General features: G+C 37.4%; 1 protein-coding gene across 10 annotated transcripts in view; it reads right to left on the reverse strand.

The window, feature by feature from the left end:
* Window positions 1–21,318, reverse strand: part of GRIA4 (glutamate ionotropic receptor AMPA type subunit 4) — a 217,457-nt gene that overhangs the window by 44,059 nt on the left and 152,080 nt on the right. For 9 of the 10 annotated variants that reach the window (XR_009964150.1, XM_062615344.1, XM_062615338.1 and 6 more), the window contains exons 9-12: window positions 17,350–17,460; window positions 9,776–9,982; window positions 3,357–3,727; window positions 1,869–2,067 (exon numbers count right to left, since the gene is read on the reverse strand). Coding sequence is in view for 9 of the 10 variants with exons in the window: in XM_062615344.1 (XP_062471328.1) it covers window positions 1,869–2,067; window positions 3,357–3,727; window positions 9,776–9,982; window positions 17,350–17,460 (888 nt within the window). In the remaining variant the exon portion in view is untranslated. Of the gene's footprint in view, window positions 1–1,868; window positions 2,068–3,356; window positions 3,728–9,775; window positions 9,983–12,948; window positions 16,044–17,349; window positions 17,461–21,318 lie in introns of those variants that run through there. The other variant, XM_062615346.1, reaches the window with a different exon arrangement.

The following is a 21,318-nucleotide window of genomic DNA, read 5'->3' on the forward strand; positions in this document are numbered from 1 at the left end:
TTTCCCTTTTCTGTTTTCAATACAGAACCAAAGCAGGCTGCATGTCTTTTTAGAGTTTCTGACATTTGGATCAGAAATGATCAAGTGATGAGAAAATGTCCTGAAGGCTCATCTTCAGCCAGATAGTAATCACTGACAAAAAATTATACATGACTCTAATCCCCAAAGTGATGATGTTTGATTCCAGCCACACAAAATGTTAGACTTGGCAAACAAGTCTTTTTGCACTATTGTTTCAGTCTAGGTCTTAATTCATGTATTACACAAGCAGTATGCAAATATTGTCTGTCGAAGATATTTTGTGAAAAATGGTTTGTGACAAATATTTCTAGAAACAGTGCGTACAGTATCACTAACAATCACTAGGAATCATTAAATAACAGATTAAACCATTCTGCATATGCAACTATATTTAGTATTTGTAGTTACTTTCCATATTTCCCTCTGTATTTTGAAATAAAGGAAAAATATAAAGAGTACATTGATTTTCTTTTTTTCTTAACCCTTTAATATTAATGGGAAATAATGGCTGTCATTGTAGACAGACAAAGAATCTTCTCTTTAAGGACAGATCTTTCATGGAATATTGATCCAAATAAAAAAGTATCTGTGTTTACAGGATGATTTAAAAGAATAATGAATTTTTTGTGACCCAGACTGCTTATCAGTCACAAGAGCTGACTTTCATTTTTTTCAAAACAGTGGCTTGTACTGAATTCCTTGGGCAGCTTTATTATGTTAAGGCTCAACCACTGTGTGTTGGTTAAGTGCCATTTATATTTCATAAGGCATAATCTTTTTACAACTACTGGGAAATATTTGCAAGGTCTTCTATGGGGATATCTCTCACAATAAAAGGTTGTTTCACTGAGCATCTGTGCTTGAATTGATACTGTCTATATTTCACAAATCCCATCCATAATTTTGTTAATGATTCACTGAGTTCAGTTTGGCCAAACTGAAAACAGTCAAGGTGTGTGGGAGTATCTAACACGGAACAGTCACATTTCAAACAGACAATAAGAAGAAATTATCACTCTATCTTCCTTTCTTGTAAAAATGCCTTAAACAGCACCTTTCAGATAAATAATGCTCCTAAACTGTGTAATTTCCAATGAAGAATGACTGGCTCACAGCATTTATTCAGGGCCAGGTTCAAACACTAAACTCACACATGTTCAGCCAGCTAGGCTTAACTTTCATCTGCGAGAGACATGAAATAAAGCAGGGAGGACTGGTTATTATGTACTCCTTGTGATGTCCAGGGACCCTGTTTTCCATCTGGCAAGTGATGAGGATTACATACGAACCACATTAACACAGGAAAGCAAATGAAGTAATCAATAGAGGCAGTATAGACATACGAAAGGCTATTTAGGCTATTTCTTAATGTTCCAACCACATCCCTCCAAGATGTATTTTTTCTTTACTATTCATCTGAAAGTCAGCAAATTATAAAGTGCATTTCCTGCCTAAACCCGAGACCCTAAAACAAAATCCACACAGGCAAATCCATAAGCAGAAACAAAATCTGCATAACTCCATGTTACCATCATAGGCTTCCAGTACTGCACATAATTTCAGTCCTGTAGCTTCAGATGAATCAATAGTGCAATGTTGCTTTAATTATCACTGGCTTCAGAATACCTCGAGGCACCTCTTTTGCCCAGTGTGATAGGATCAATAACATTCCACAAATTAAAATAACTGAAAACTCCAACAAAAGATGTTGTGGGGGTAAAAACGCAGCTGAAGTATTTCAGGAGTTGCAAACTATATTACAAATAAAGTAACATTATTTCACACTTCCAAGCATCTTATAAGAGCAGTCACTAGGGAGAGCTGCTCTAATGGACATGCCAACTTACTCTGAAGAACTCTTTGGTTGACCCTGAATCCAGTGTCCCATAAGCAATTTCAGTCTGTTTGGCAAGGTCTTCTGCACTTTCTATGGGTGAGACCATTCGCTCAACAGTCAAGAAAGCAGCGAGGTTAGCAGTGTAGGATGAAATAATGATGAGCGTGAAGAACCACCAGACACCGCCAACAATGCGACCTGAGAGGGATCTAAACATGAATAAGATAATGCACATTTTCCTGTCTCTTAAGCCATGAAGAGAGAAAGAAAGAAGGCACCATTACTGTTGAACATGTATCACTATGTAACAGTCAATGGGAGGGACATCATTTGCATTTTAAATATGTTTCCTCTTGAATCTTAAGGCCTACAGTGCCGAGTCCACTGTATTAATACATATCACGCACATACAGAAGTTTTAATTCTCTTGAGCAGTAATCCCAGTCTTCTTATTATTTCAGGAAATGTCTATCATTGCAAAAATTTTGCCAGAAATACTGGATAGGTAATCTCTTTCTGCAGACAAACGTAAAACATGGTAGTTGCAGATCAGTAGCTTTCTCTGTTTCCTCTTAAAGAAAAATGGCTTTGCAAATAGATTATGTTGGCTTTAGGATTAAAATGTTCCTGTCACCCTTTTCAAATATGCTACAAGCTACTGCAACCATTTGAACTTTCACATTTTTCTTTAAGAAGCAAGCATTTTGTGGTAGCAGAGATGTTAAGTAAAAAGTTATACTTTCCATTTTAACATCTGTAATTTGATGAGAGAGTTGCTAAGGAGTAATGTACATCTACTCTTAATCAGTTTTATTGCTAGCTTCAATAATGGTAGAGTTAGGCCAATGCTGAATACTCTCAAAATCTCACTGTAAGTGGCTAAAATATAGCATTCAAATTTGAAAGATTGGGTCATAATGTTTAATTGAGAGGTTGCAGTTACTGCACAGTAAAGTTCAGGCACCTTAAAAGGCTGAGAAATTCAGGAATGGGATCATATGTTACATCTGAGGCACCCACCCTGTAAGAGTTTAGCAATACAGTTTGGCTTCTCAGGAACAGATGGTCAAATATTCCCTCTCTCATAGATACTGATATTCTGGAAGCAGTGATGTAGAATTTGATAGGGAACATAAATGGGACATTCATTCATGCAAGGCAAATATTCAGCACAATAGTGTGCATTTCATAATTATAATACAATGGAACTAATTTAGCAGCAACACAGTTCCTCTGAACTCAACTCAGTGGAATTGCCAGTGTGTACGTGCTGTTTCTGAGAGATGTTTGTGATTATGCACATTGACATAAAATAATAGTAATGACAGAAATTCAAAGCAGTTTCCCTGTTGCTCTCATCATAACTATTAAAAAAGAAAAAAATGAAAAGGCTTCCTAAAGAATGAACTTCAAAACACTGCCAGGAAAATAAATGAAGGAAGATTTTATGCTTCAGTGTTGAAGATAAAATGCAAATGTAAAAAGATTTGACACAAACCTTGGGGAAATATCACATCCTTGTTGCATAAAGGCACCCAGGGAAAACCAGAGGCTGTTGAATATGCCAAACTCATTGGGTGGCTGGTCACTGGGTCCTTCTTTCCCATCCTCTGGTTCTTCTGTGTGCCACTCATATGGACTAAACCTGCTAACTAGGAACAGGACCACACTGACACCAATATAGGCAAAGACTATGCACATCCAGATCTCATACGCCAAAGGATCCAAGAAGGAAAACACTCCTGGTTTAGATTTCTGGGGCTTTTTGATCATAATGGATATCCCCAAACTCATAAAAGGCTTGGAAAAATCAATGACCTCTTCTCGTACCAAAGTGATGGTCAGAGGCGCAACAGCAATCTCTGCTTTCTATAAAGAAAAAAAAAATATAGATGTATAGATTAATTAGAGTTGGTTTATACACTCAGCTCAGCAGCTAATTCCATAGGTATGTCATTAACATCAGGACACTGTGTCTTAAATGTTCCTTAGAACATCTTTCTGGGTTTTTTTCTATCACAGTCTACACTCTCAATATGCGTTTAGTAAGACACATACCACAGATTTTTATTTTACAGATTTATAGTAATACTTAATATTCCTGCTAAGGAAAAGACTCTTCAATCTTATAGAGGTGGGCAGCAGTTTAGGTATGTCATTTTGTCCTGGGCGAAAGAGAGTTCACCAGGAATGAATCAGTTTTCAGACAGTGAAAAAAGACAAGTATACAAAAGAAAGCTGTGCATAATCATGATAAATAGTGTGCCAAATCCATTCCTATTAGCAACAGGAATAATTTTTAGTGTGTTTCTCTGATAAGTTTTTAGAATGAATGGTTGAATTAAGCGTTATTGGTGGTGATTACAGCTGCCAACATTGGTGTCTGCATGAACTATTTTAGCTGTGCTAATGGATCATTTCTGTCATTAGGGATTCAACAATATATAAAGTTTGCTCCTTGCCTTGCTTGGTTTTCCATTGCCTTGTATGCTAAAGCTGTCATTAGAGCAGAACCTAATATAAGAATTGTAAGAGGAACTGGGACAGTGGGAAGGGAACTGATGCAGAAGCTGCTGAAGCCTTTCTCCTGTTCATCATCATTGTGCTGTAACTAGGTGGATTCAGAGAGTAGAGCCTGTGCTCTGTGACCAGCATGGAGTTCTATAGAGCTTATGGGCTACGGAGGGCAACTGGGCATATTTTGAGAAAACTGTTTTGATTATAAATAAGGTAGACTCAAAATCTGTCTTCTGCAATGTCTTACTCTGCTTCAGGCCTCAATATATGAGATAATCTGCCTGAATTTACGCCATCCAGGTAACAAATAAGAGGCACAATTAAGAGTTATTCATAAACGTCCATCCTAGCACTGTGGGAATTTTCTTTTCTACTTAGTTAGCCTGAATTCATCTCATGGGGTAGCATTTTCAGATACAGCACACAGCCCATAGTTTAGCAAAGCATTTAAGCATGTTTGCCTTTTGGGATGCTCTTAAGGACATTCATACTCAATAAAACATACAAGGATATATTTAAATCTCATCAATTGCAATGAGAGTAAAACATGCTGAAAATTAAAGATGTACTTAAATAGCTTAATTCAAGCGTTATATAAGTAGCTTGTGTGATAAAGAAAGAAGCTGAAATGTAGGCTTTTTTGTCATCTCTTAACTTTGAATCAGGTGTATGCATTTAAAATAATTTTTTTTTTATTTCATACACTAAGTTATATTGAGATAAATATTTTATGGAATTTAATTTAAAACTAATTTCTTGTAGCTAAAATCTAAACCTATTTTGGTACCTGTATAATTCTAAATAATTCAAAAGAACTGACTCATTCCGGTGCAATGGTCTCAAAATGCAAATTTGTATTAAGATTGCTATATATTTTATAGATATACGTACATATTTTGTAATGCAAAGCATTTTTAAAATTGTGGCTTCTTGAAATCTTGTGATTTCATAAGTTTGACTGAAATAGATGTTTTATGAAGATGGGTATTACATGAAGAAAAACACATTTTAAAATATCCCCAAAATTGTAAAGTAAATTTGATTTCTGTAGTCTAAATATTGTAGGATGGTCTGGACTACTGGCATTGCTTCATATTTTTGTATTTCTTCTCACTCATGATTTTGTGTTTCCTAGACGAATGATTTCCCTCCTTAGAGTCAATGCCTTTTATATTTCTAAATTTCAGCTACTGGGAATGCCTAATGTTGAGTCCTTGAAATAAATTAACCAAAAGACTCAGGAAAACTGTGATCTATTACTGCTAATCTCTGTATTTGTGATATAGTGGTATCTTCATTAACCCAGTGTAAACAATAGACTTGGTCACTGGTCTTCAAAAGTGTTGCCTAACACTTCTTTTGTGTCTGCAGATTGCTCCTGGGATTAAAATAAGGATCCTTGAGGACTGCTAGTTTTTAAAATGTGAGGTGGAAAAGTGATAGCATCATTTCAGTGTGAACTGTGTTAATTTTAAAGACCGAATTAGCATACTGCGTACTGTATGTACACTGGATAAGATTTATCTTACCAAATTCAAATGATCAAAGAGTACAAGCTGAACTTGGAACTACGTCAGAACTAGCTGCCTACACCACTTGATGGAGTTGGAGAGGAGAAACAGAAACATCCCATTTTATTACGATAGTGATCTAATGTTAGATGATTCATAATGTCGCCTCCCTGATCTGATCATGTTATTTATTATTTGAGACTAGTGTGTGCCACATTAAGGCCTACATAAAAAGGCCTACATAAACTCTTAGCTGCTGAAAGCTAAATAATGACAAAGCTGTGCATGATAATCATCACCATTTGTGCTTTGCCCAGCTAATGTACACCATATAATTATGGATTTAAATGCTCAACAATATAACAATAGTGAAAATAATTACTGATTTTGTTGCCAGTGAAATCTGTTTTGACAAAGACTAATGGTACTTCACACTTAAATCAACTGCATCTGTAACAGCATTTCAATCAAGGCTGTACCACTACCAAGTACTGATGGATTCTGTATGCTTTTGATACTATGCAATGGGACAAGATTAAATCTGATTGTAAGAGACTTTTACTGTTTTGGAATATATTATTTTAACCTTGTGAATAAAATCTGTGCTTGTTGTATTAAGGTGGTAAACCTATCTGAGTAAAATCATGCAGAAAGTGTTTCAACTTCTTCAAGCAGCTCACGGCTTCTCAGATTGTAAACAGAAATGAGTTGTGACCTTTTGTGCTCATCAGTGAAAGAACAGCATCCTGTGTCAGAAAAATTAATATTTAATTGAAGCTGACTTTAGTGCATTTGGAAACGCCTGTTGTACATGCTTAATGGTATTTCATCCCCAGACAGCATTTCTCCTGTGAGCTAGGTATCAGGGCCTATATAGTCCTGCAGGGACTACTGCAGGACTTTGGATACATCAGGGACAAATGACCAAGATTTCCTGGTAGTTTTTAGTAGAGTGCTAAAAACAAAACAAGAAAATAAACAATCCCCCACAATGACCTTCTGTACAGTCACAGCAAAACTGTACACCACAGCACTTTATAAACCGCTTCCCCTGGGACATGATGAAAAACTCAGCCACAGAGTTTACTTAACAACCAAGCTGCTCTGTGCAGTATCTCAAGTGTCCAGGTACCAGAATGACCAACAGTGCATATGGGTCCTGAGGGGACATGGATTGAAACTGGCACATGTCCACTCTCAGTAACATGGATGGGGTTAAGCGGCATTGCTGGCACTGGGTCATTGGAGTACCCTGTAAAGAGCCAGGGAGCCTTTTGTGTGGCACAAGCAAGGTCCAATCTCACTGGCCAGCACAATTCCTTTAATGTGATTGGGAATTAGAAGCTGTAAAATGTTTCTGAGACAGATCATCTTGTTAACATGCTAATTTAACTGCAAATTCTGTCTCAATCCTGGCTGGATATGGAAAGCCTTGCTTAAAGCTTGAAGAACAGCCAGCTAGTCAGAGTACTTGTGTTTATCTCCAAATCTGAGTTTGTCAGAGAAGACAAACATCCTCTTATAGCAGAGCTTTGCAGGAAGGTCTCTGGCTGACTGATTTTTTTTGGTTTCTTCATATGGAATAGACCAGGAAACCTGATGCTCTGTAAATCATCTGGCAAGAACACAAGGAAGTTGCAGGGAGGATGCTCTTCACGCATTCCCTGTGTAAATCTTAAGCTGCAAACTTTTATAAATAAACAGAAAGAGCAATTTCCTTTAAAGCCACACCTGTAAAAGTACATTAAGCATGTTTGGATTTGCTCTTAGCCTTAAGGCCAGCTGGCAAAGGACAGTCTTGTGTCACTACTATAAAAGTCATTTAACTTCTAAACTAGCACGGTTTCATTTAAGCTGCTTACAGGGAATGGTCTCTTCCCCATCCTAGTGTCTAGCTGGGCTCAGAAATTGTTTTGGACAGTAATTATGGGTGGAAAATACCAGGGACCATTGTTGCCATTTAACAAATTTGTCAGGCGAGTTTCAGTGCCCAGGAACATTCACTGGTGCCACTGATACTGGGATAGACATAGCCTCAAGGAGCCTTCTGACAGCAAATACATTGGGCAATAGCAGACTTCTGGTAATTATTTCAAGAAAAAAGCAGCACAAGGGCTTTGTTGCAGCTCATTCCCAGATTCACAATCAGACTGCAGCAGGATTTTTTAAACTTGGCAATCAGTCCTTTAAAGAGCCTTCACCTCATTCTTTTCCCTTACAAAAAATGAAGTGTTGACCATGTATTTTGGCATGTTCTCTTCATGCAGATGATTTGCAACAGGTTCCTTACGCCTGTGAGTTTTGTTGCTTTCAGATATGTAATAGCTGTGGGTCATATTCTAGTAAACAAAAAACCCCTAAAACAACAAAGAGAAAACTAAAGTGCAATTTTAAATTTCCTCTATAATTTTCAAATAGATGATAGGCTACTGAAACTATGCATCTGGGCAAGGGAATTTTCTCACAATTTGTAAAGTTTCTCAGAGGATTTAAAAAAACCTCCTGGTACAAAACAGTGCACAGCCATTGACATTCACGTGTTTGCTATTGTGATTAAAAGCCAGAAAAGGGGTCATCTCCATTATGATAAAAATGGCTGGAAAAAACTTTGATTTCTAATATCCCTATAGCCGAGCTGTTTCCAAGCCATTAAAATGGATATACATGCCTGGTGATCATTCAGCTCTTCTGCTCTTTAAAGACAAGTGAGGTTGGCTTCTCCAAGAGTTTCTGAGAACAGTTTTGTGAGGTTGGTATAACCTCCCCATTCCCATGTGGAGGGGAAATCAACAAAACTCTGGGGCATCATTTCCCACACTCCTCGAATACACGGTCTGTTTCATTTTGAGGAGTTCACTGATCTGGTGCTAGTTGAGGAGACTTCAACAAAATTTGTCACCTGTATTTAGCTGACAGAAATGAACAAAAATGGGGCTGACAGAAACCCATTAGGCTTCTGCCACATGTGGCCCTAACTGTCACTGGAATTGTGAAAACTGCAACTGATGATGGACCAACCGGTATGCAGTAGTCTTTTACAGGGAGGTTGAGGCATGTTAGGAGTTCATGGATGAAAATATTCTCACCTGAATAGTTTTAGGAGTTTAATCTTTTTATTTCAACACTGAAATGAAAAGTTTCTCTAAGAATTCTGATCTATTTTTAGGGCAAATACTAGCAACTGTGGTCTTCAGCAAGCACAGCTCTGAGTTTTGTTGCTTTTGGTAACACCAGATACTGTAAATATTTCTTTGGGTTTGTTGGAACTATTTTAATTAAATATTTAAACTTCACCTGTCAACAGAATTGTTAACTTTTATGCTATTCTGACTAATCATTCTCCACATATGTATAGCATAAAGCTCTTAGTTGCTGCTCTTACCAGGTTTGCTCTTAAATTTTATATTCAGTGTTCATCTTAAAAGTGTTTCTTAATTCTGAATTGACTTAGTTGTCTACTTACCTGTAGTGTTTTTTTTTATACATTTAATATATGATGGCAGATTCTCCATTTCTCAAACTAGACCCAGAGTCCTAGCTTTTTCACTATTACATGAAAATAAGTATGAGTGATATACTTCCCAACTAAATCTTACAATATATCAAGAATATATGGTCTCTAACATTAGTTCTAATGTTATTCTAATAGTAATGAATTTTTAAGGAATGTGCAAACTAAGGATATTATATTATGAGGTACTAGCTGAATAAACAGTAGAATTTGCATTAAATTATTTGATATTCTTTTGAAAACAAACGAAAGCACACACATCTGAAACAGAACTTTCTTTTCTGTGATCCTAAGGTTAAATAAAATGCACATATGCTTCCTACTTTATGACTAAGACTATTACAAATTAAATCCTGCTTTAAAAATTGTTATGCTTACCCCATAAACAAGTTCTCCCACCATCCCATTCCAGATTTTTGTCTCTGGATCCCTTGCTCCATACTTTCCATCAGGAACAATGGCAATTTTGTACTTGATACCAATATGTTTTGCAATTTCTGATGCCAGATCTACACAGTATCCTTCAAACTTGTCATTCCCTTCAAACGTATCATGGTTTTTCTTGAACATAACATATGGGGCTTCCTATAATGAAAGAAGTAGAACTGTAAAGGAGAAGTATATTGAACATCCTCTGAAATGTAACATGTCATCTACTCACTGAACAGCAGACATTTTAGCAAAAGTTCATGAATAGTACTAGCACATGTAAATTAAAATGCATGAACAGAAATCCTTCTGGAAAGGTATACTTTTCACTGTAATAGTTACATTATTTACACTATTTATTTTACAATGTATTTATACATACACTGTAAATATTTACATTTACGTACTTACACTGCAATTTGGGTTATACATTTCACAAGATTTATCAACCTTACTAATTAGAGAACACAGAAACTATACGAAAATGCATATGCATTTTATATGAAAGACCTTAGTCCAGTATATGCTAAATTTAAAGCATGAAAAAAGGTTGAACCTATACAGTACAAATGAGTGTGGGATAATGCAAGGTATAATTTACACTTTTGACTTCAGTAAGTAAGCATATTCTCTAACATAGTGTGGCTACTGTTGGTATAACTTCAGATGCACAGCCTGAATGATCTGCTTTCTTAAGGTTTAGAACACATAGTTACTAAGAGACTACATACATTTTAGTGAGAACATAAAGATACATTCCTGAGGAAACACATAACTGCCCCTTTGAATAAACAGTGCAGATTCTGAAAGGTCTTTTAGGATGAATCTAAGCAATATGCATAAACAAGAATGGCATTAAGCTGACACTGAGTTTACATGCTGCATGAAAAAGAAGTACCAAAATATTTTTGGAGCACCAAATTGCTCCATTGAGCACCATTGAAAACAAGTAAAACATGTCTCAAAAAGTGGATCCTACATTCCCTGTGTAAACCGTACAATGACAATAGTGAACATTTTGTGACTGGGAAATCAAGGTGACACTGGAAAAACAAGGTCATGTTTATTTTTTTTTTGCTCTGTGTGGATTCAGACTTCAGCAACCATTATGTAAAACTATGCTTTCTGGTGGTATTTTAGATTACTGCACACTATTTATATTCATATCCAGTTCCAGATAAAACACTTGTCACTAATACCACCCTTTGTTTGAATTTACAGCACAAAATACAAGCATGTAAACTTTCTTCTGTGCTGGACCTTGCGAATGCTGGATTTTTGACACCAACTACATACTTCCTGCATATGTAATTAATACAAAAATAGAAGTAAATGTGTAGTCTGAGAGTATTTGCTTCATTGAAATGTCATCAACATCAGCTGTAAGCAACAGCAATTCTGTAACCTTTACTAGGTGTTTGACACTGGAGGATATGTGGCATTACATGAGAGATAGGGGGACTGAATAAAACAATTTTCAGTGTGTCAGGAAAATTTTTCATTTCTGACACCAAAATGTAGCTCCTATTGGTGGGGTGTGTATCCACACAAGAGAAGAACTTTATAGGCAAGCGGGAATAGCATGTTTAATTTATAAGGTGAAAAGGCACCTTACTCCCTGTAGTAAGTATGCCAGGACCCACTTCCATATACAGATGGTAGAACAGTTCACTGTGTAGTGTGAACGAAGAAAGTTGTGTGGTACATTCACTTTAGTGCGAGAGAAAGTCCCTGATTAAATTCAACATGGTTTGGGAATGGGGAAGTCTGAATGTTTCCTTAACACAGAATCAGGCATTGCAGGAATGTTTCAGGTGTATTCCCAGAATACCTCTCCTCCTATCATCTCCTTACGTTATTTTCTGCTATGGACATGCCTCCTGAGGCCCCATTCCCTTAGCAGTAATTCAGTGTTTGAGGCTTTTGATGCATTATGTTGTGCTGCATCAAAAGGAGCGTGGCCAGCAGGTCCAGGGAGGTGGTTCTCCCCCTCTACTCTGCTCTCATTAGACCCCACCTGGTGCACCATATTCAGCTCTGGGGCTCACGACACAGTAAGAAGTGTGTGGACCTCTCATCTTACTGATTTAGAGCAAAATACAGCAAGTAAAATCTCTTAGAATGCAATTCTCTCGTATAATAAGGTATTACCTCTTGCTGTGACTGCTTTAAAAGGAGAAATAATAAAAGAAGCAGCAATAGAGTGCGACCTGCCAGTGTGAAACAATAAAATTAAAAATAATGGGAGCACCTACTACCTTTTATTATGCTGTCCTATCCCTCCTATTTTACACAGAATAAATATGTTTCTTTAATTGTTGTGCCTACTTTACCTGCCAAATAATGGATGTATTTTCAAAGTAGAAATTGATGGGGGATGTAGGTAGGACTGAATGTGACTTTCTGATAATGACTGTTTGCAAAAAAAAAATAATAAAAATCAGTAAGTAGCACTAGCTCTAAATTCTGTGCATTTCAGGATTTGGGGCTGTTTCAAACTAATGAGGTATGCAGATGTTATTATAATAACATCAGGGCACTGCAAGACATGCTTTACTGGTTTGCTAACAAGCAACTTACACAGATGAACTTGCAAGGTCAGTCTTCAAAGTCATGAAACAGAATCATAGGAACATACAATAATAGAACATCTGATCAATAGCATGCACTCAGCCATATCTTAATGATTTTTTTTTAATCTGTGGCATTGAAAAAAGTGACTTTTTTATGTATAATACAATTACAATAGCATTTTCTAAATCAATACTAATCTTAGTGTAACCATGTTAGTCTAAAGGTACAAGAGATGAAAGACATCTATGGAGTGGTAGTATCTTTTATCAGATCACATTAAATAGCTGAGAATGGTAGGTATGCTTTTTCACTGTTTCTAGTTTTAGACTCTTCTCTTTATTAAAATATTACTTCTCTCCACCATCTTTGAATTTACTACATTTTTGAACTATAAGCACTTAACCTACTGACGTAAAATGCAAGTTTGACTTACTACTGAATGAGGTTTAACACAGCAATATTTGCAAGATTTCAGCTGCTTAATAGTATTCTGTAGGGTAGTGAATCAAGGAAAAGTCCACACTGAAATGATCAACGACTAGCATGGATCAGATATTTGAAATGGTGCAAGCTTTACTTATATAATTCACAATTTTATAACAATATTTAACATTTGTAAATACAAGTTGATGTCTGCAACAATTACCTTTATAGATGTAAAACAAATCATTCCACCACATTGCCACAAATTCATGTGTACAGTAATATGCTCACAACTGATGATTCATGTTACAAGGGAAGCTGGAGAAAGTAGCTAACTCAAATACCAAACAGATCTGTGTTTGGCTTTCCTATTCTAAAGTTCATTTCAAAGTCTTTAAAACACTGTAAAAATAATTTGCAAAAGTGACAAATATTCGTGCAAGGAAATGTTTGATTTTTAGAACAGAAGTGGCACACATCATCACACTTTATTCTGAAAGACACTTCTGTAGATGTCAGTGGAAGGTTTTTTTGTGGTTTTGGGTTGTTGTTTTGTTTGTTTTTTTTTGTTTGTTTGTTTTGTTTTTCCCTTTTTCTGAATAAACTGTCCAGGATTCGGTTTGAAGTCTTTCTTGTTGTCATGCAACAAACTTCACTTTATTCTCCAGTCTAATAAAGAATTTAATTAATAAGATTTCTAATGAAAAAATATTCTTCTATTATGAGAAAGGTCATAGTTAGAATTTTTGAGGTAAGACTCCATCAAGAGTTTATCTGTCAAAACAATGAGGATGATTCTCAGTCACCTAATGAAGGTTATCTGTCATCTGAGACGCCCTAAAGTAAACTGCTTGACCTCCAAGTTCAGTTCTGCAGGTCCTTTGTCCTGCCGCTTTATGGATAGGCTGATAACCTCTGTCTTACGCATCCACCTATGGGATATTGAATCAATTTCTAAATCTTAGTGGGCTTTCAGGAAAAATTATATATCTGGGGCACAATTTATTCCACATGCCTGAAAGTGCAGACATCCAGATGGAGAGATTTTATATGGCACGAGAGAGGCAAATGTCCTCCTGCCAGTGTAAGAAATGGATAGGCACTATACCCTAGAGCATCTTAAATGTCACTGAGTGGGCATTCATTCAGTGGGCAACTGAGTCAGTACCCTTTGTAAAGTCATCTACATTTAGGTGACTCAGTTGTGAACTGGATTCTGCCCTTGAACCTTAATCTGCCAGACCATCCCATTAAAATACTGAGCTGTAAGCCACAACACAGATGCAGCTCACGCACATCAAGCTTTTGTTCTAAAGGATTTTCATGATTTTTTAAGTTTTGCAGTCTCAGAGTAGGTACAGAGTTGAAGACTGTACCATGAAATGGATCAGAGAGACTGGAGTAGTCTTCTCACCCTACTCCCTTACATTCCATCTCAGCAACTTGTCACCGTATTTCTTAATTTACTAAACTAGAGATAATCATTATTCCTAGATGGGTAAATCACTCACTGTTAGAGGCGGGCTGCACATAGCATCCCTTCTCCAGCCATACAGTGAGCTTACTGTGCATTTGGAGGTCCCAAGCCCTCCCCAGAGGGAATACTTCTGCACACAGGTAGAAAAGCTGTCCTTCCCAGAGGGCCATACATGCAGGGTACAGGTCTCTCCCAGGAGCTACAAAAAGGAGGGCTGCACTGCAGCCCATGCAATGCACAGCATCATCTGTCCCTACTGCCACCTTTCTCTGGGCTGCTCCTTCACCACATTCTTTAGCTGGAGATAGGTTTAGTGTCTATGCACTAAACCAAAACTGTAAAGTAAATTCTACATGCTTTCACTGTGTTACAAACGAACATAATATTTTGCCAAATAGACAACACTGTACTAAATTCTTTGAGTGCAGAGCTAATTCATTATAATGCATCTTCTATGCAGTAGCCATACAGCCACATAACAGCACAGTAAGCATAGACACATAAAAACTGAAGAAACAGAGGGCAAATCAACTTGAGCTATTTGGCTTCAGGCAAAAATTAAAGCAAGCCATGCTGAAAACTAGTAATCTTATGCTGCCACGACACCTGCCTTCAAAGACTAAAAAGCCTGACAGCACTGGTTGCAGAAGCTTATCTGTTTAATGTTGGAAAATACGCATGCAACCAAAATTACATGTGTCATCTACAGTGGTTCAACTTCCCTTCAGTGTGAAGAGGACAATGAAGAGGGGAAAAGTTGCTGTCTGGCATTTGCAACATGACTATAACACAAAGAAGAGCAAAAAAACAGGATTCTGAGTTATCCTAAATATATCTTTCCTTTGTGTGTGTGATCATATGCTTGTGGATACTAAATACATTGTCCTGGCAGGTCAATATTAAGAATCATGGTTCTCATTTGCCATCAGCATCATGTGTGCAGCTCCCACGGGAGATAATGGGAGATAACCATGAGAAGGCAGAATTCACCATATATTCTTATTCAAACCAAATTCTGATATAGTTCTCTTGCACTGTGATTTTGAAACATTGAGAAGGGGACACTTGTGGTCAAGAAGCAGTGCTGCTTTCAAATTAACTGCATGTATCCCAAGGTGACGTGCTGCATAAAGATAGGGCATGCTTTGGAATATTAATTCAGCTTTTTGGTTTTTAAAATGAACCCACCAGTCCTTTCAATGCAAGAACTGGAAAAGTTCTTTTGAAGATAACATTTATTATGCACATCAAAATGCTTCAATGCAAACAGGACAGGCAAGATAACACATTTTAAAAGCTTTCTTGTTTTCCTTTTTTCCTTTCTAGCAAACAGGAACCTTTTATATTACTTTTCATTATTATTTTTTACTTGCTTCTCCTAAGCTTGGAGCTATTTATGGAAATTGCAGTATTCATGTATGGTAGCTTCAGTCAAAGATATCAGGATTGGTATGAGAGGAAAATTTCGACTGAAAGCTTGTTATTCACATCATTCTCTTCTCAGCTTGGCAAAGTTGAAGAATAACGTCATCTGTTCTAGACATTTCAGATTAGCCACAGAACTTTTCTTGGTGGTTCAGTGCCTGGTCATCCAGTCAGAGGAACAGTAATCCATATGGAAAAATTAGCTCAATGCTACTAGACTGGTGGTTAATACTTGAGCCTTAGTTAGGAATGTTCGCAGCATCTTGGGACTCTTTTCTTCCTTGATCAATTTCTTAAAATAGGATTCTTCATCAGAGGCTGAAAAGAGGAGGACTGTACTGAAGTATATTTTTTCCATCACCAAGTCTTTTTTTTTTTTTCTTAGGAAAATGATACATATATTTTAAATGTCCCATGCAAAAAAATGAAATAAAATAAAAAGTTACACAATTTGGTTAGGAGTTACATTCTGAATTCCTGCATAGTAGTTTGGTTGATTTGTGTCCTGGAATGATAATATACTTAATGTATAAATCCTGATACACCTGCCAGAAATCTGGTAACTACCTGCATTTTTGAGTATGAAAATGTCTTGACATTTCCTTTGAATCATTTTCAACTCCGTATTAACTCAGAAAAATTACTGCTTAACAACACATACAGAATGTTCCTTCCCATTTGACACAGTTTATTCTAAAGGGTTAAAATGTCTTGTCTAAATGAAGCAGGTGAAAAGGGCAGTGAACTGAGATGTAAAATCTTAAAAGCGGTCAGGTAAAGGTCACCCTTTGTCAGTTGACTTTGACAAACATCGGCTTAAAAGGGCATGTCAGACTTTAGAGGGAAAATTGTTAAATATTTTGTTTAAAATACAGATTTGTACAAAACAGTAGTTTTAAAAACTATGTATTAAAAATGTAAATGAATGAAGCAACTGCATTCTCCTCTGCAACCAGTCTTCAAAAACACCAGTAACACTGGAAAATCAACCCCCAAGTCTATTTTGATTTTGTTAAAATTGGAATTCTATTGAAATGCTGAATAAGCATAGTAATAAATATGTTCAAATGCATCTACTAAATTCATTTTTTCATTCACAATTAAAAAACACATAATCTAGTTGTGATTAGATGACAGAACTATACTACATAGAAGATTTGCTCTTGGTAATGTTAATTTTGAATTTATAAGGTATCAATAAAAAGGGACACTGGCATTATATAAACAGTTCATTTTATACGCTCTGTTCAATTCTGTCATTTAGAGGTTTTGTGTTTTATCTTTTTCCCAGTTTCTTGTGAGTCAAGATTTATCAATTAGAGGTTGAAAGAATTCACTTGTATTTCTGAGTATTTTACTTGTATTTTACTTTAGTAAAAAATGGAAAAGACTGAATACAGAAAAAAAAATCACCACAACTCAACTGTAAAACCCTGATTTCAAGTGAATCATTATATTATATGCATACCAAAAAAAATCTACACAGATATGACAGTCAAGATAATTAAGATACATGGCTTTCACCCTCCCACTAGACTAGGAACTGGCAGACTAAATTAGACCATAAATAGAAACGAGATTGTGTCACACACCAGTATAAGCATTAAAAAAAGAAATGCCTTACCAAAATTGTAGTGACAACTACTGTTCTATTCTCAATGGCTGAAGTGTCATTTCCAAGTGTAGGTTCATGCTGGATCAAAACTAATTTATCCATGTCATTCCAGTAACCAACCTGCAAAACAAGATGTATATAATTTACAGCAGAAAAGTTTACATTCTCTACAATTACGAATATAAATGATTATAAGAGCAACAGACTGATCTGAAGAATCAAAGAAAATGCTGTCATGCTCATACCCAGGTGGTATGCATCTAACACATTGGGTGTAGTATCTTGCACCACTTCTGCACAGTTGGACATGATACCACTGCCACTCAGCTGTTCCTGAATGATCTGAGCTACTTATTACAACCAGACACACAATTTAAATCCCATTTTCACTAGTTTGATGCCTTCCTGAGACATAAATGAGCTATGATAATTTTTTCTTTGCAAGAGAAAACTTTCATTCCTTAATCCTCCAGATCATCTGAGGTCTTAGATGGAGGAGCAAAAGACACTTGGATGACAGTTTTGCAATTCAAATGCTTACCTCAATTCCCTGCTCCGTGATGGGCCTCTCAGGAGACCCCAGCCCAGGGACTTACACGCGGCTAGTTCCACCTAACTGCTGGCATTGACCTTTTAGTACCTACCTTAGAAGCCATGTTATTAAAGTTTTCTTTACACTCACTGACAGACAGGCACCACCAGACAGTGACTCAGCTCACACAGAATAAGTACTCTTCCTAGAAAAGCGCCTGCTTTCCCCATTGACTCAAAAGCATGGTGAGAGTAACTTCACTTTAAAAATATCTCTGCTAAGTGCCTAAAGGGACATGATAAAAATTAGGTTTTCCTCTCCCTGGAAGCATTTAGGCTGCCATGACTCTCCCCAGAGCAGCCTTATGGTGACACAGCTGCCTTTTTCATTGCTGGCAGTAACCAGGGCCAGGTTTGAATCACTAGTTCTTGCATTCCCATTGAGAGAAAAATCCCACCCTCCCTTTTCCTTTTTTGCCATTCTCTTTTCTGCAACTAGATCATGGTTATCTGTGGATCCTCTGATAGGTTCCTGGGGAATGGCTGTTCCTCTGACCCAGTACTGACAGCACTCAGCTCCATGTCAAACAGACAGCAGGAACACAAACATGTCAGTAGAACAGCGCTCTAATCCCAGCCAAAGGGGCTCTCCAAGCTGCTGAGAACCTAATGAATTAAGAGACTGATCTTTTTCCTCAGGAAAGATGCAGACAGTGGCAGTGATTTTGAAAGGTTCCTATCAATTCAACCTGGCACAGCTCACTTTCCAGAAGCACCTGGGGACCAGTCAGCAGCCACTGCCCCTTCCCTTCACCCTTGATTAATCAGGGGTTCATGAGACCAAGAGCTGGGAGAGAGAAATGCTTTGTCCATCCTACCAGAAAAAGAAAGGGAATTTTAGCAGAAATCCCCAGTGTAACTTCAGCGCAAATGGACAGTCTGTGCCTTGGATGGAAAGACCTCAGTATGATGGGAACTGGCTAAACTATTAGATCAGTTATACAGCCAATATTGTTTCTAACATTATTGTGGAACCAAACTAAAATTCACCATCACACAGGATTCTGCCTCTACGATGTGGAGAAACATCAACGATGTGACATGAGAGACTAGAAGTGCATGGGAGTGATTTTAATTCCTGGTCTTATATAAAGAACCCTGTATATTCTTAAACCAGCCAACCTTCCTCTTAATATTTACATTTACTGTTTCATTCATTTCCTTTTCTGAAAAAAAAAAAAAAAAATGGAGAGGCAAGTCATTTCAGGAGTCCCTAGAGCAGTGTGCAGAAATACTCACCACAGAGAATTACAAATACATGAAGTGATTCATTATGTGTGAGTGAGATTGAATACAAGTGAGGATTTTTGGGGTTTGTTTTGGGTTTGGTTTTTTTTTCCTATTAGTGAAGCAAACAAGCACAAACTCTACCTGATCAGAACTTCTGTCATACTTAGTTGAATGTTCCTTTTCTCTTTGCAATTGCTGTACAGCACAGGAGCCTTGATTTAGGTGTCTGCAGCTAACAAGAAGCTTCAGCATTGCTGTTAGAGTGGAGAGGAAGTATTCTTCTAAGTAAGATGCACTTACAGATATTGTTTTTCATCCTGACAACCAGAGTCACAGATACAATTGATAATTGAAAATGTCAAGTTCTTGTCAAAAACTGTGACCAGCTAAAGGCAGAATATGCACACCAAAACCTGTCAGTTTGGGAAGCTCATTATAGTAGAGAATGATTGCTTTCTGTTGTGCAATTCCTTGTTGCTGGAAAGTTCAGAAGGAAAGCAGAAAATGAATGATGCGTTGTGTTATAAAAGTATGTAGCATATGAAAATGCAGACAGAGATAGAGGAGGTTTTTGAGGAATGGCAGGCATTTTTAAAAGGAATTTTAGTTTGTGTGCAAGGGCGTGAGCTTGCATGTGTACATCTCAAATCTGTGCTAAAGTAACTACAGAACTGGATTACTGCATAAATATACAGAATATATATCATGACACTTGTGTAAGTATATAGATTCACAGTCACAGTGGGAGCACTAAATAACAATATGCTTTCCTATAAATACATCAAATCCCTAAGGAAAAAAATTCCTCAAAGGATAGGATTGAATTCAGCAGTTAAAGTATATCCAATTCTATCTGGATTGCAACTGGAATGTACAGCAGTCACATACACTTATGCAGAGGTTGAATTTGTATTTTAGGAAACAACATTTAAAAAAAAAAATTCAGCCTCAAAGTAAGTCTGTGGCAGGTTTGTCATTTGGATGAATACTGCTATTTCTGAAGGCCTGTGTGCCTTGTAGCAACCACTGAGGTGCTCCTGCTGAAGCACACAAGTCACTAAGAGCAACAGAACACTCAAAATTTTGGATAATTAATTTCATGTTAGTTGCCCAAGCTGGAATATAGAATCCAAATCCTAGACTGTCTTGTGCATATACATGCATATACGTGCATATTTGTGTATATATATATATGCATATAATTTGTTTACTTTTTTTCTTGGTGACATGATGAATGGTGAATGAGAGAATCACAGAATGATTGGGGAAGAAAGGGACCACCCTGCTGCACAACCTAGAGCTAGTTGCCTAAGACCATGTCTGGATTGCTTCTGAATATCTCCAAGGATGAGGACTCCACAACCTCCCTGGTCAAGCTGTGTTAGCATTTGGATACCTTCAAATTACGAAGTGTTTCCTGATGTTCAGAAGACACCTTCTGTGTGACACTTTGTGCCCACTGCCTCTGCTCCTGTACGTAGGCACCAATGAAAAGAGCTTGGCTCAATTGTCTTTGCACCCTCCCGTCAGGTATTTGTACACATCAGTATGATCCCTCTTGAGTCTTTTCCAGGATGAACAGTTCCGGCTCTCCTAGAAGAGGCACTCCAGTCCCTTCATCATATTTGTGTTCCTTTGCTGAACTCTCTCCAGCACATCCATTCATCTCTTGTACTGAGGAGCTCAGAACTGGACACAGAACTCTAGGTGTGGCCTCACCAATGAGGAGAGGCAAAGGATCACCTCCCTCAACTTGCTGCCAATACTTTACCTAATGCAGCCCAAGATACCATCTGCTTTTTTTGCTGCAAGGGTACATTACTGGTTTATGTTCTACTCGGTGTCCACCAGGACCCCCAGTGTCTTTCTGCAAAGATGCATTCCAGCTGGGCGGCTGTCAGCATGCACTGGTTCCTGGGATTGTTCCTTCCCATGCAGAACTTTGTACTTCTCCTTGATAAAATTCATGAGGTTCCTGTCAGCCCTTTTCTCCCTCTGGATGGCAGCACAACCCCCTGCCATATCAGCCACTCCTCCCAGTTTGGTGTCATCAGCAAACTTGCTGGTGGTACATTCTGATCCAGATCCAGATCATTAATGAAAATGTTAAATGGGACTGGACTCAGTTTTGACCCCTGGGTTACGGTTACTGGCCTC

The sequence above is a fragment of the Pezoporus occidentalis genome, unplaced genomic scaffold, assembly GCF_034315485.1.
Source record: "Pezoporus occidentalis ecotype Australia unplaced genomic scaffold, CSIRO_AGI_Poc_V1 ctg18, whole genome shotgun sequence".
NCBI classification, from domain to species: Eukaryota; Metazoa; Chordata; class Aves; order Psittaciformes; family Psittacidae; genus Pezoporus; species Pezoporus occidentalis.